At 43.4% G+C, this 15,930-nt stretch overlaps 1 protein-coding gene across 1 annotated transcript in view; it reads left to right on the top strand.

Moving 5' to 3' along the window:
• Positions 1–4,086: 4,086 nt before the first annotated feature.
• Positions 4,087–15,930, top strand: part of LOC146834986 (calreticulin-like) — a 185,511-nt gene continuing 173,667 nt past the window's right edge. Inside the window, exon 1 of the mRNA XM_085602644.1 lies at positions 4,087–4,437. Within this exon, the coding sequence (XP_085458770.1) occupies positions 4,344–4,437 (94 nt within the window). The 5' untranslated portion in view covers positions 4,087–4,343. The remainder of the gene's footprint in view (positions 4,438–15,930) is intronic.

A 15,930-nucleotide genomic window follows, 5' to 3' on the forward strand; every position in this document is an offset into this window, starting at 1 on the left:
TTGATGATGAAGGGGATGAAAATATAAATATGATAAACACAAAGGGAATGGTTACCAAAACTAGAAAACCCATATGTCACATGACGATTGGTGGAATAAACATTGACATTGTCGCAGATTCTGGGTCACCATACACTATAGTCAACAAACAGGTATGGAAAGAAAAATTTGAGCAAAAGCTGGGGAATGATCTAGAAAAACCAAACATAAAAATCAGATCATTCACTGGAGAGCCCATTGATGTTTGTGGATATAAAAGACTGAATTTTCTTTACAAAGGGCGTGAAACAGAAGGTAATTTATATGTTTCAAAAGTCGGTCCATCTGTATTGGGGTGGATGGATCAGGGCAGTCTGGGAATCATTCTTGACCCAAGCAAAGAAGAGCCTGTGTTAAGTCTTTTTGACAATAAAGATTACGCAGAAACCTTACTCAAAAAATACCCTAAAGTATTTAGTGGAACATTAGGAGAGCTTAAGGGATATCAACACAAAATAAAACTTAAACCGATAACTACACCCATAATACATAAAGCAAGGAATATCCCATTTGCCATCAGGGATGAAGTTGAAACTCAATTAAACCAGCTTTTAAGCGAAGGGATAATTGAAAGGATTGATGCCTCGGAGTGGGTCGCACCCTTAGTAATTGCTAAACGAGCCAACGGAAAATTGAGGCTCTGTGTAGATCTAAGGGATTTGAATCAGAACATTATTGTGGAACAGTACCCTCTTCCAAAAATAAACGAAATGTTAGCCGCCACTAAGGGTGTAAAATGGTTCTCGACTGTGGACTTAAAATCCGCATATCACCAAGTGCCTTTACATCGCGACAGCAGGTCACTCACCACATTCATTACTCCACATGGGTGTTTCAGATTCACCAGAGTACCTTTTGGTTTGGCCTCAGCGGCGGCTATGTTCCAAAGATTTATGAACCATGTCTTCGAAGGAGTAACATGAATTTTGCTCTTCCAGGATGATATCCTGATTATGGGGAAGACTAAAGAGGAGCATGATAGAAGAGTAGAGCAAGTTCTTGAGATTCTTGACAGAAAGGGACTTACCGCAGAACATGCCAAGTGCAAATTTGCTAGTAATTACGACAATTACCTTGGTCATAAAATAACTGGCGACGGAATTAGTCCCAAAATGGAACTGATACAAGCAATAAAAGACTCTCCTGTACCATCAAACAAGGACGAATTGAGGTCATTCCTAGGTTTGGTGGAGTTTTACTCCAAATGTATCAGGAACTTTGCATTAAAAACTTATGAACTTAGACAACAACTCAAAATGAAGAACAAGTTCGAATGGAATGATGACTGTGAAACTGCATTCCAAAACTTAAAGAACGATATGTGCTTGGCATTACCCTTACAAGGATATGATCCCACCTTACAGAACTATGTAACGACTGATGCCAGTAACAAGGGAATAGGCGCTGTTCTAACCCAAAAGGACAACAAAGGTGCAGAGTACACAGTTGCTTTTGCCTCACGTTCACTAACTCCAGCTGAAGAAAAGTTCTCTGTGATTGAGCGCGAAGCACTGGCATGTGTATGGGCACTAGAGCACTTCAGGCAGTACATTTGGGGAAGGATGGTTCATTTGTGCACAGACCACAAACCACTAACCAAAGTGCTCACCACGAAAGGATTATACACTGCATCTTCAAGGTTGGCGAGAATGTCTGTACGCTTATTTGATTTTGTATACAAAGTTCATTATCTACCAGGAGTGAAAAACGTCGTTGCTGACTACCTTAGCAGAATGCCTTTGGAGAATAAGGAGCTTGCAGATAAAGAAAATGAAGAAATGTGCATTGCAAACGTTCTAGAAGAAGACAGTAGGATTGGAAGAGATGAGTGGTTCAATGAACAGAAGAAAGATGACATAATCGTTCAGGTCATGAAAAAAGTTAATGAAGGATGGCCAGCAAAGACAAGGCTACCAGAAAAACTCAAACATTTCTGGGAAGTCAAGGATGAATTGTCCCAAGAAGACGGATTTTTGCTAAGAAGTGGAAGATTTATACCACCTGAGTCGTTACGCACTAATATTCTAAGAATATGCCACAAAGGGCATCTTGGTATCGCCAAGACCAAAAACAGGATCAAAAATATGTAATGGTGGCCTGGAGTAAGCAAAGACGTTGAAAGAGTTATCAGAGGATATAAATTATGCATGGATGCAGACAAGTCGCAAGTCACTTTTACACCACCATTACAACCTTTTTCTTCACCCTCCATGCCGTGGGAGAGAATAGGAATCGATGTGATGGGCCCAATTACCGAGGCACATGAGCAATGGTATGTGATAGTCATAAAAGATAATTTCAGTAAATGGCCTGAAGTTAAGATTACAAACAAACCTGATGCACATAGCCTAGTGAAATTTATGGATGAAACATTTTCTAGGGAAGGACTACCAAAACACATAATTAGCGACAATGGTGCGCAATTCACGTCGGATATGTTTCAAAACTACATCCAAAGACATAACATCAAACATAAGACGACATCAGTCTATCATCCTGCCGGTAATGGCGCAGTTGAAAGGTTTAATAGAGTGTTGAAGGGCACTATCAAGTTGGCTGTAACCAATAACCTCAACTGGAAACAAGAAGTCTTAAAAACAGTGTGGGCTTACCGCATCACACCTAGTGATACGACTGGGCATAGTCCATTTGAACTTATGCGCGGAAGAACTACGCTGTCAAGAGACAATGTGGGCTGGATAAATGCGGCTAAAAGAGTGGATTGGTCTACAGGTGTAGTCAGAGAGAGACTTACACAAGCTCAGCACAAATCAAAGGAATATTATGACAAGAAACATGGATGTAAAAGTGTGGAACTCAAAGTGGGTGACTTAGTCAAAGTAAGGAGAAGTGGACATGTTGGGAAGACACAAAACAGGTATATGCCCCCGTTGTCTGTATGGAACGTTTTTAGTAACTCAGCACTTCTGAGTGATGGAAGAGTGTGGCACTTCTCCGCACTGTCGGCACATAAGTATCCTGCAAACAGTAAAGAAGAATCTAAGGAAAATCCTAGTCAAGCAATTTCCATGGACAACTCTATTACAGCTTCCAGAGACAATAAGACATCCATTGACTTTTCGGACTGCGAGTCTGACTATGAGTTTCCTGTAACTCTAACACCATCGGGGAGAAGCAACCCAGGACCCACTTTGGAACATTCCATAGGAAATGACGATCGACATGTTGTTAGGGAAACCCGGCGCAAGTTGCCACCCACGCCGCTTAAAGAGGAATCACCACATATCAGCATGAGCCGGGCAGGGAGGTTGTTAGGACCACCTGTCAAACTCAAAGACTATGTTTGTGAGTGATCCTCACCACGTTAGAAACTTTTCCCTCATACCTGCTTTTAGGTTTTAGTGTTTTTGTTGCAAAAGGGGGAGATGTGTTACGTTTCACTTATGTCCACACTTGGACACCGTTCTCACTTCGCATTCCTGTGTCCCTTCGCGGACACCATACTCCAGTGAGGTCATCAGCTGCCAGCTGTCCGTTGACAGTTGACAGCTGATCGCCGATCTGACAAGTCGCTATTCGCTCCGCCGTCTGTAGGAGCATGTGTTGGCATACTAAATAAAGGAACTTATTTAACCTTCATTCGTATGGACTTCTTAACACCTAGGCGCAGCGTGCCGCTAATGTGTAATGTAAATACGGTGCTATGTAAAGCGCTCCAATACCTTAGGGTCGAGTTCGCGCTATATAAAATATGCACACAAAAAAAATGTCCTTCGCTTCAGCGCCTCATCATGGGGAACGAATCGCTATATAAGCGCAACAACTGTATAATACATTGTCCTCCTTTTAAAATCCATCTAAGCTCTTATCCTTAATTTGCTGTGGTAGCAGTGGGGTTGCTCTTTCGCTCTGTATTCTCTATTTTTTTAATCTATTTAGAAAGCATGTTTTAATGTTTGCACTCGTTTAGGGTATAAAATCATGGGAATAAGCTTGTTTATATGAGGTGTTCTTAGATGTCCGTCGCGTTCACCTGCGATTTGTGGGCAGGCTCTTTGTAAAGATGACTGTTCGTGTCCGTTTTTTGTTTTCATGAATTTCCCGTCTCAGGGACCCGATGCTTTTGCTGTTGCCTCCACAGGTTGCTCATCATTTTCCCGCAGGACCCGCCCAGTGCGTGGTCCGAGTTGATTGGCTGTCGAGGATGCATGGAAGTGTATCGGTAGCCAATCGAAAGAGGCCATCTGTGGCAGATTGGCTGTGCTCCGGTGAAGCATCTTCTGACAGCTCCGTCCTGGTTCCTGCACCCCTGTCCAGCGCTCGCGCTCCTTCAAGAGAGAGTGATGACAGGCGTCAGCTGGTTGCTGCTGGCCGGGCTCGCGAGCGCGGTGTGCGCCGAGCCCCTCGTGCACTTCAGGGAGCAGTTCGAGGATGGAGGTGAGAATAGGCTATTGCTGTCGGGCCAAAACCGACTGTCGCTAAATGGCCAAAACCCTTTGTCCGGCCACTGACATCTCTGGGGAAATATATGCAAGAAAGGGGAAGAGGAGACTCTAAAGGACCTGTCTTTAACAGGGATGTGTGCGCTGTATGAGCCCTACAATCAGTGCTTTAAATGGTCCGGTACTGTCCGGTATGGAGTACCGGCACTTTTTATTTTTCCATTTCAAGCACCGCCTACAATGCTCGGTTGCTTACCGGTAATTTTCTTTACTCTGAGTCCGTGTCTTTCTCGTCACAATCCCGAGTCCTTTCTGCATGAGAAGAGAGAAACTCATACGTAAGGACTATAAGAGGAAGTCGGACGAGGAGGTAATGTGTTTTACTAGGTAGGCACAGTACAATGTTATCGCCAACACATTCGTGTGTTTTGTCTGAGGCACAATTGTATGCCTTACAGAGACACGTACATGTGTTTTCCTCCGCAAGGAGATGTGTGTTATCAGCAGTGCTTTAAAGATTAGACTAATTAGACTTGGTGGGCAGTTAGGGGCGTGTCTGGGGGCATGGCTGTGAGCCAGGAATTTAACAATGGCCCCATAAGTAAGCTCGAATTCAAATGTTCTGATTGTCATGTAAAGCACTTAAAGGCCCATGGGCCAAATTCGTTAATATCAAACTGCCTCCTTACATAGGAGACATGGCAAGCATCAGCTTCTATGTCATAGGTGCAGGGCCTAATTTTTGGCAGTTTGATATTGCGCAAATTTACGTTTGGCATTTAAGCGCTTTACAGGAGAATCAGAACATTTGCTTTAATTCTTACTATTTTTTAAGCACCACTGGTTAAGGGAGTTGTTCAGAATCACATGATGATGAGCCGACGTCGGGATTTTAATCTGGTTCTTCAGTTCCACTGTCGGCAGCTCTGACCACATCCTCATTCTCGTTACGATGCCAATTAGAACCTACCGCTCAGGAGCAACCCAGTGCAGGAATACACTGGCTGTGGCCTGTGTCTATGTGCTGCGTGGCACATAGACACGCGCCATCTCAAAGGGTCATTTTCAGTAGTTTTTGCGTTGTACGTACCCATACTTCAGGGCATGAGCCCTTCTGCTTCTCAGAGTACCGGTACTCTCCTTGCTCAAAAATAAGAAGTGAGAAGTGCCGGTGCTCAGTACCGGTGAGTACCGGCCCATTTAAAGCACTGGTTATCAGTAAATGCTAATTGGTGCAGTTTTGAGCTTCCAAAGACACACTGTATAAATGTTTAGTTAGGTATGGAAGAGTGCATGGATTTTAGCTTGCAGCAGACAATGTTTGTTGTAATATCAGCGAAATAAATGGTAAAATCCGCCCAGAAGACCATAAAACCGGTCCTCAAGTAGCCACAAATCTGCCAACACACACACCTGTCAGACCAGTCTATCAGGAACTGCCTGATTGCTTTATAGACAGTCAGCCCCTGATTGTCGTGCACATTAGTGTGTTATTCAGCTACAGAAGAGCTTGTGTGGCAACTGAAGCCCAGTAGTGTGCCTTTCTCACGCATGGTAGGTTGCCAATCAAGCCAGCCACTGTAGTGTGTTTTATTAAGTGGTGGTATCTAGGGTAGCGTTTTTCAAATTGTAGGTCAAGTGGGTTGCGAGCTGATTTTTGGTGTGTCGGGAAAGTCTGAGCAAAAATGAAGATGCCTTTAAATTCTGTGTTAATCTTGCCACATGTGCTGGAGCTTCAAAGACAGGTAAAATTTCAAGCTAAGTCTTCTGACAAATTTGTGCCTTTTCTTTTAACGCAAAGATTGCTGTTTTCTTTCTCTGACTGCAAATTGAGAGGAGTTTTTAAAGGGAATTATGTAACTCTCTTGCTAGAGTACATGAAGTTTGAAAACAAAGGCTGTAGGATGTCGTTTTTTTTTGCAAAACACAACAAAATGTAAATACCTCTAGATGAACTCTATCCATTCAGCAAGTTGGAAAGCAAAAATAATGTTTTGGAATTCTGAAGTGTGCTGGAAACAGAGATTATCATAGATTCAAAACAAATCAAGACACTTTACTAAATGATGCACAAATGATAAATATTCACAGAAACATGATTTCCACAAGTTATAATTTTTGTGCTATATAATTTTATCAGCAAAGCTGTGTGCCTGATGTACGTAGCTAAATGTTTGCGATTACCAAATAGTGATTTTTTTACTATTAGTTATTTGGTAATCACAAGCACCCATGAAATGTGTTTTTTTCACTTTTTGCGATTCCCAGTGGGTTGCAATTAGACCTACATCACAGGCATGGCCGGCACAGGTAAGAGCGGTGCGGAGGGCGGGCGGAGCAGAGTGGGGGAAAGTCGACAGACAATGGGATAGGTATATTTTATGTGTACTTTTATGGCCTTTGCGGCCGAAATAAAGTTTATAAATGGAAATGGAATGGATAGGTAAAATTAAATAAAAAAAAAAGAAAACCACTTACTTGCGCTCGCCGCATCGAGTCGGCGATGCAGCGATGCCGCGAGCGCAAGGTAAGTGGTTTTATTAATTCATTTATTTAATTTTACCTATCCCGGTGTCTGTCGACTTTCCTCCACCCCGACCCTCCACTCTTACCTGTGCCAGTCGCGCCTGCTACCTCATGAATATTAATGAGGTAGGTCTAGGTTTGCAACCCGTTGGAAATCAAAAAAATCACAGGGAAAGTGGCCGTCATGTCTGTGATTGCTTTTCAATAAAGCAATTATTTTTTTGAAATGTGGCCCATATTCCTGAAAGGAAAACAGGACGTGTTTCAAAAAGAAAAAAAAAGGTTTCTTTTAATTTTTATTTAAGAGCAGGCAGTGGTTTGTGGGACCAATGCCTGCTCTTAAAAATGTTTTTACAAAGATTCACAAAGGGGAAAGGGTCCCTTGGGGTCTCCTTCTCATTTGCGAATGGGTTACCACCTACTTGAAGTAGGTGGTAAAATGTGAATGTTTTGCGACCGCATTTCAGTTGCAAAACATTCACATATACCACTGTGATTCAGTATTAGTAAGGCTTGCCATAAACACGTCCCTTCCTAATACCGAATCCCAAACCCGAATTGAGATTTGGTAACAGGTTACCGTATCGCAAATTGGACCTTTGTACAGTAGAAAATGCCTTTTTGCATTTGCAAACGGCTGAACAAAAAAAAATCTTTATACATCTGGCCCCGTATGTCTGTGCAAATTTAGCGGTCATTTCAATGGAAGATGTGCTGTCAGTAAATAACAATATGCTACCACACAATACTTTAGTTATCTTAAAAAAAACGCCGCCCTCATGTCCATTAACGGTAGGTGGATTATAATAGTTCGTCATTCTAAAAATTTGGTCATGGTTCTGAAAAGTTTGGAAAGCATTGGCTCAAGGCATAGAATGATATATGTTACCCGAAGCAATGGAATGTGGGCTGAATACAGAGGTGCCTGTTGTCACTTTCATTGGAGGTTGAGTATTATGTGGTGATGGAGATATGGTGCCATGTCATCCGGGCATTGGCGTAACACAGGCCCTCGCAGCCCCCACGGGGTGGGCCCTCATCACAGTACCCTAGCGTGCGGGCTCCTGGGGGCCGGTTTTGTCACTGGTGCAGAGCTGCAATAGCGGCACCCTGTAACAAAAGCGGTAGAGGGGCTTCTTGCCCCCTTGCTCCCAGGGCCGGTCGAGCAGCAATCTGCCAGGGCTGGTTGCTGTTCCCAGTCTGGCCCTGGTTGTAAATAGCATTGCGTGTTAGTCCGGGACACATGGATGTGTGTTATTTATGGCACAGGGTGCAAGCATGCTATCCCTATGCTTATGTAGGCCTGTTATCTCATGGCTCATGTTTGGGCGTGTATCTGAAGGGTGTAGGCTATGTATGTGTGTTATTCTCTTCCTTAGTGTCCAAGTGTTAACCATGGGCACATGAGTGCTTTTTCCAAAGGCATAGAATGAACGTACATTATCTGCAGATGGTGTTGTGTCTTGTGGTGCAAGCTGTGTGTCCGTTATCCAGTAGTAGGGGGAGTTTCTCAGGCTCATGGCATATGAGTGTATATAACAGTGGAACAGTCAGATTTGTGTAGACGAGGGGGTGTAGGGGTGGTATCTTATAATAAGGGGACATATGTTCTTTTGAAGCCCAGTATGTTTGTGTTTTCCAAAGTGATGTGCTGTCTATGGGTATTAAGGGTATTTTTGTTAATCCAAGGGTGCTGTTTGGGGGGTATGTAGGGGGAGAGGGGCAGGGTTGAGGTTAGTGGTAGCTGGAGTATGCAGCTGCTTAGAGTGCCAGTGTTGTTTGTGGATGGAGGGCACTTATTTATTGCTACTTATTAAGAAAGAAGCCACAAGTTTCCACATGGTCCTACACGTTGTGCAAATGCATGACTATATGTCCAATTCACAGAACCTCCAGGAGGGTGTATGAGTTTCTTATTAATTTACGAATTTCTGTGCATAAATGTATGCTATTAACATACCTTTCTGGTGTACAGCACATTTTCCTAACCGTCCATGAGTGGAGTCTACTCATGCATGTTGCTAATAAATTAGAAACATTTAAAACCTTTTTTACCGTCTTTCTTTTCATGGGGAAGTCATTTCTATGAGAAGTCTACACTGGTGCACTTTCCCATACGTGGGGTCAGAGCTTAATTTGCAAAAACCTATAGTGCCGGGGCTCTTGACAGGAGGACAGTCTAGAGCGTGCACCATCCGTTGCCCCTGGCAGCACTGCCAATGACAGCACCAACACACTACTAATCATCACACTTTTAAAAGTGTGACAATTCATACTATTACAGGCCTACAAAGCTATAAGAATGGCTTTGGAGGCAAATACTAATAATTGCAAATTCAATTGAAATAATAAACAGAAGTTGTTGTGCACGTACCTGAATTGGCAGACACCACTACCATGTAGCAGACATTCATAAGCCCCGGTGCTGGCAATTAAGTGCCGGTGCTGTGCACCGGAAAGCACCGGCACAAATTAAGCACTACTTACGGTGCAGCTTACATGAGTACCACTGAGTTGGGTAACATTAGACATCTGTTATTCAGTGCCATGATAGCCCTCTGGGTGAATGTGCGCTTTACAAATACCCATGTTATGTTATGTACACCTGGATCAATCAAGTGCAAGTTTGGAAGTGAAGTATGAGTGATTAGGGGCAGCTGACCTGAATTTCATTTTCCTTACCATGCCTTGGGACCCTTCACACCTACTCCTCTTCAGTCATGGCAGAACACAAGTGTAAGTGACATCTCAGTGTGCAACAATGGATTTCAGAACCACCTATCAGTTTGGCATGTAGAGTGTCAGATTTTTGTAAACAGATGCGATTTAAATACAAAAAAGCTTTGTAAATAGGGCCTAAGTGGGTTTCGTCCCAAATCGAAGGAGGAGGTAACTTATAACCTGGGGCCCGGGGTGTATAGGTCAGTGCATACATTGTACTGGTTGTTAGTATTAGCACTCATTTTTGCGGATAGGGACTTTTTTATGATTAGGCTTTAACCAAGAGTAGGAGAGAGAAAGGCCGAAAAGGAAGAACGTATGAAGGGTAGAAACATAGGAAAACAATGACACAGGGAGGAAGCAGGGATAAACAATTGCACGCAAGAGAGGAGCGCAACGCATGACTGATTACCCAGGGCACACATGCAATCGTTATCTTATAACTGATTCCCTTTGGTAATGGCACTGACACGCTAAAGAATGATGGAAGGATCATGTATTCTGAATTTCTATCAATTACTTTTTGTTGTCTCTACGTAGTAGAATATTGCCTCTAACCAAGCCTCTCATGCTACAATCTGATTGTCAGAGCACATCTTGGAGCACTGATGCAATAGGTTACATACAACCCTCTCTGCTTTACTGTGTATGTAACTGTCCTTTACTGATCCTGTTTGATTGCTTTGTTGTGGAGGCTGAGTAACTCAGCCCTGGCATCAAGAGGTTTTTGTATATCAGTGATATTGTTTTACCACTTTTCTCTTTAGTTAGAAGTTTGGTTCGTATCTTCATTCAATTCATGTTAATGTTATGTTAATAAATTACATTTATAGAGCGCAGTATACACCCATAAGTCTTTTGGCGCTAGAACTGACTTTACAAGGGGAAAAGGTGGGTTTGAGGCGTTCCTTAAAAGTGAGTTGAGCTGCTGCCTTCTTTCCAGAAGGAAGCGTGTTGCAAAGGGGGTATCAACGCCTACATAAGACTTGCCTCCTTGGGAAGACTTGTTGAACCGTGGTATGGCAGGATGATTAGTGTTAGAAGAAGCAAAAGTCTGGAGCTGAGGAATTGCGGCATTTGTACACAATACTCATAGACTTGAAACTGATTCTTTGTTGACTCTCTGTGAGACAGTGGAGTTTGCAAAAGGCAGGCTTGTCCGAAGATAGCAATGAACTTAAGTGCCCACCTTTGCACTTTGGTTCTGGATGACTTGCAGCTTGCAGACTTGACACTTTGAATTGGACTAGTCCTGCCTCAACAATATCACAGCTGAGACTACAAGGCCTCTCCTTTCCTCAGGCAAACGTTTCAGTATAGGTCTAAGCTTTTGAAAGAGAAACGCAAAGGTGGTACCACAGTTGGGAATTGTTAGTTGAGTATTAGATGATTATCCGGTTTTATTCCCAAAGATATAACCAGGATCTTGTGAGAGGGAATTGGCCCAAGGGAGTTTGACCAAATCAATGGGGACCAGATCTGTGGGTTGCAACCAACTATTCTAACTTCACTTTTATCAAGAGTAATGTTCAACCAATTTCTGTCCATACATATTTTAAAATGTTCAACACAGTTCTTCAGTCATTGCGTGACTGTAGTCTAAACAAAGCTATTAAAGTGTTTTTCCCTTATATTGGAACTCCAAAAAGAAATTTCTGTGATTAGCTTTCCCTAGCCAATTTCCATTTTTCATTGTATTTATAAATACTTTCGGTACAGTCTTTCACATAGTAGTAATTTAAAAAACACTAACTTTGGCAAGCAATTTAGAGACAATACACTGAAAATATTTAAACACTCTTATTAATAGGCATACAATGTCAGGGTGATAACACTGGTCCATCATCTGCCTTTTTCAAAGTTGTTACCCCTTGTCATTGCGCCAGAGCATTTCCACAGGTTCCATGGATGGCTTTCCTTCCTTCTAAAATTCAGAGCATTCTGAATGTTGCAGCTCGAAGTGAAGTGAAAAATGTTGGGTTCAATGATGATGAAATCACACAATACATTGATAATGTGTTGTCCAGTGAGACTTTACATTGTTGATACTTTATATTTGACAATGTATCAATGGCCCATCTCTCCCTTGGACAATTTTTCTTACCCAGGCAGGTTTTGTCTTAATGCAAGCCAGACATTCATTTGTTTTTACCAGAGAGTGGGCCTTTGGTACATTGACAAATGTAAAGTATCAACAGTGTAATGTCGCATTGGACAACACATTGTCACTGTATTGTGTTATGTCATTATCAATGAACCCCAGCATTTATTTTCGCTTTATCATTTGCTGCATTTAGCAAGTATATACGCCTGTCTGTGATTTTGTTTCATAGTTTAATTATTTCAGATAATACTACCAAATCATGTACAATGCCACGAAAGGGCATCCTAAGCTGACTTTAATGTTACAATGTTTTATATTTTCGAATGATTCCCTTGTTGGCAGATTGCCAATAGCTTGAATACCCAAGCCCACAAGGGACTATCGGGTTGCCCTCTTGTACACGATAGCAGCTCGAATTGAGATATACTAAAGAGCAATACCATATCTGGCCTCACCACAGGCCCTGCAATGATTACATATTAGGATACAGTTTAAAGCCCTCATGTACCACAAGAGGCTCTCGCTTGTCAGTCCTGTTCACTCAATGTTATATTTAGTAAAATGTGTTCATACAGAATCTGGGCCTGTTTTCAATAAATTTCTAGAGCATCATTGCCTGCTGCCATGTTAGACAATTGCCCATTGAAGCAGTTAGGATTTGAAATTCCACTTTAATCCTATGAGAGACTATATCATAATTGAAAGAAGCACTGAGTCTTGGATTATCCATCAGCAAGGTCTTCCTATTATTCCTTCCAGTTGTCCTTGATGAGATTATTTTTGTTCTTAATTTCCTATTGTGTGTTGGTAAATAGAACAAAAGTAAGACATATTAATCCCGTCTGACCCGGGCATCGCCACTATACGCGTCCGAGCAGTTGGGCTCCCTGTGGACCTCGAAGGGCTTCGAGAAGTGGGACATGATAGGCATCAGCAAAGTGGGGGATCTCTGGACGAGGGGAGGATTTAAAACGTTCGAGATGCTGCAGACGGAATTCCAGTTGCATGACAGGGAGTACTTTCGGTATTTGCAGATCCGTCATGCACTGGGCTCCGTCTTCCCGGACGTTGCATCCATCCCGGAGTATTCCCCCCTGGAGGATAGAGTGCTGGATGGACACGTTCCGGACAGCACGATCTCACTGATCTACAAAAAACTGATCAATGACCGCTCTGAATTGCTGACTGCCCTTCGTGAGGCTTGGGTTGCCGATGGACTGGAGCTGGACGACGAGGACTGGACCTCTGCGGTGGCCTCCCCGAAAGAGGTGGCCATACCGGCCCGCCTTCGCTTCGTCCAGCTCAAAATACTCCACAGAGTCTACATGACGGGGCCAAGGCTCCTGCGTATGGGTTATGCTGTGGACGGGTTGTGTAAGCGTGGGTGTGGCGCTTTGGGGACCTTTCTACATATACTGTGGGAATGCCCGGAGGTGGAGCGATTCTGGCGTGGTGTGCATGAGGTCCTGCGTGTGGTTACGCATGTGGTGCTGCTACCCGAAGCGAGGAGATGCCTGTTGAATGTGTGGGAACCTACCGACTACTCGGCGCCACAGACGTGGTGGGTGACTCTGGGATATATGGTGGCCAAGCGTGATATTGCTCAACTGTGGGGATCCCAGAGGTCCCCGACTGTCTCGGCCTGGAAGGAACATATGGATTGGTGCATGTTTCGGGAAAAGGTGGTGTATGTGGCGAGAGGTAAGCCTGGGACATGGGTGAAAGTATGGGGCCCCTGGAACGCCTACCGCAGGGGAATTTGTGCTCCGCCGTTATTGCCCGATCCGTCGCCTGCCCCATCCCCCTAGCCGACCCATCTTCCTTGTTCCGGGCATTGAGTTTACCCAGCCCTAGTCCTGATCTCTTCCCCTTCTTGATACTCCTATGGACTGGTAGGGTCCCCCTCTCAGGGGAGCACATGCTGCTATTTCGGATTGTGGATTGCCTTGTGGGTTTGTTTTTCTGGTTGTTTTTTCAGTTTAAAATGAAACCGTACAGTGGGGTCCGGATGGTGTGGCTATCAACGCTGCTAACTCCTGTGCATCTTCCTCAGCCGCAACGCACGCTCTACAATGTGTATCATATGCTCCTTTTGTCTACTAGCGGCCGGCCGGAAGGTTGTAGGCCCATCTTTGTATATTTTTTGAGTTTTGTAATAAACGGTTTCAAAAAAAAAAAAAGACATATTAATCGACTTGCAAGACAATGTGAGATTTGAAGATACATTATCAGTACATAGGCTTTAGTGGAATATTTATCCGCTATTTTCAGATCGCAACTAGTGGTGCAGTGTTAGAATGAAAAACATAGGTTTTGCAAGTCGTTGAAATGATTTGTTTTAAATTGATCTTTATTCATTTTCAATTTTACATTTTCCAATGCTCCATCTGGGTGTACTGTTCAAGAAATATCATGTGCATGCCATTGCTAAGGATAAACATCATGGGCATATTCATGCACTGAATTACGTGGCATCTGCTGCGTGCGTGCCGCACTAAATTACATTTAGGTCAATCTTTACAACTTAAACAAGAAAGAAACATGATTTAAAGACAGGTCAAACTTCCCCTCCTGCTAGCCAGCTACACCGCCCACAGGCACCATTACCACTGAATGTAATGATGTCTTATATTTGTGTTTGAGGTATTGGAGTGTGTGCCGATCCCTGCACCCACGCTGTCTGAGCAACCGGGGACCCATTAAGTACATAATGACTGTGTAGAGTATTTACCACTCCTTCCTTACTTGTCATCAGACATGAAGTCTATGGGGATTTATCCTACGTCTTGGGGCAGATGGCTCGCAATGGGGGGTTCCTATTCCAGCACCACTTTTGCCCTAGGTATTCCTCCTGACCTTTAGCTGCTTGTCAAAATTTCAGCCATATGTACTTTCCCTCTTCCCAGATACGATAGCTGTGAGGACCTTCACCTCATTGAGATGAGTCTCTTAGAGAGAATCAATGCCAAGTAGTTCAATTTGCTGTGGGACTTGTCAAATTTTAGGCCTTGTCATGAGTCCCAGCAACCATACCGTAGGTTCATCTAAACTCTATCTGCCTATCCAAATATGTGATATCTGTTGCCACTTCCATCCACCATCACTGTATAACAACACATGACCATACTATGTGACCAAAGTAGGCTCCACCCAGCAAGCCTTTGAAATGATGAGAGGTGAACAGAAGGAAGAACATCAAAAGTGGCGATGAGAAGAGAAACAAGCATTGGCAAGACTGAACTGGCTATGAGGGTCTCCATTAGCTCCATCAATGGCCACCTCCTGAAGATGGATTTGAGGAAGATAGTGGTGTGGAAAAGGGAGTGGAACATCTCCAGGAAGAGGTTGAATTCCTGAAAATTAAAGTATGATCCCTGACAATCCTAGTGCATAAGCTAGAGGAGCTAGTGGCTGATGCAGATGGGCGCCCTAACGGAAATAACCAGTGCATATTGAGGTTTGCAGAGCAAGAAGAGGAGCCATCAATGGAACTCTACCTTGAAAACTACATCCTGGGCACCTTGAAACCCAAAGGACTGTCAAACGTTCCCATGATTGATGGAGTGCACAGGACCCTATTGTCACTGCTTCCACCTGGGTCACCTCCTACGGTGTCATTGCAAAACTGTTTGACTACAGAGACAGGGATGTTACCTGCAGCACTCCAGTTGGAGACCCCCAATAAGAAAATCGCAATATTAAGACCTTTTTTGTATTCCACCAAAAAATACAGTATCTGAAAATCCTTTTAAGGAGTAAAACAAAAGTGTGAGCCCTCAATCTAAAAACAAGCTGATGTACCATGCAAAATGAAAGCTCATATAAGGGGACAGATTCTATTTATTTGACAGTGTGTGGGACAGGATTGAGATGGAGATGCTAATAAAACCGAAATTATGCTCTTTGGAGAAGCGCCCCTACTCTGGTCTCCAGAGTGGTGGCCAACAAACCTAGGTCCTGCACCAATCCCGAAAGCTGTGGTGAAAAACTTGGGAGTACATCTAGACCAGAACCTCACTATGAAAAAGCAAGTCACTACCACCGTGAGCTTCTGTTTCCACACTTTAAGCCTACTGAGGAAGGTTTTTCCTTTCCTCCTCATGATCGTCCGGAAAACTGTACTTCAGGCACTTGTTG

Source organism: Triturus cristatus, chromosome 4_2 (assembly GCF_964204655.1).
Source record: "Triturus cristatus chromosome 4_2, aTriCri1.1, whole genome shotgun sequence".
Lineage (NCBI taxonomy): Eukaryota > Metazoa > Chordata > Amphibia > Caudata > Salamandridae > Triturus > Triturus cristatus.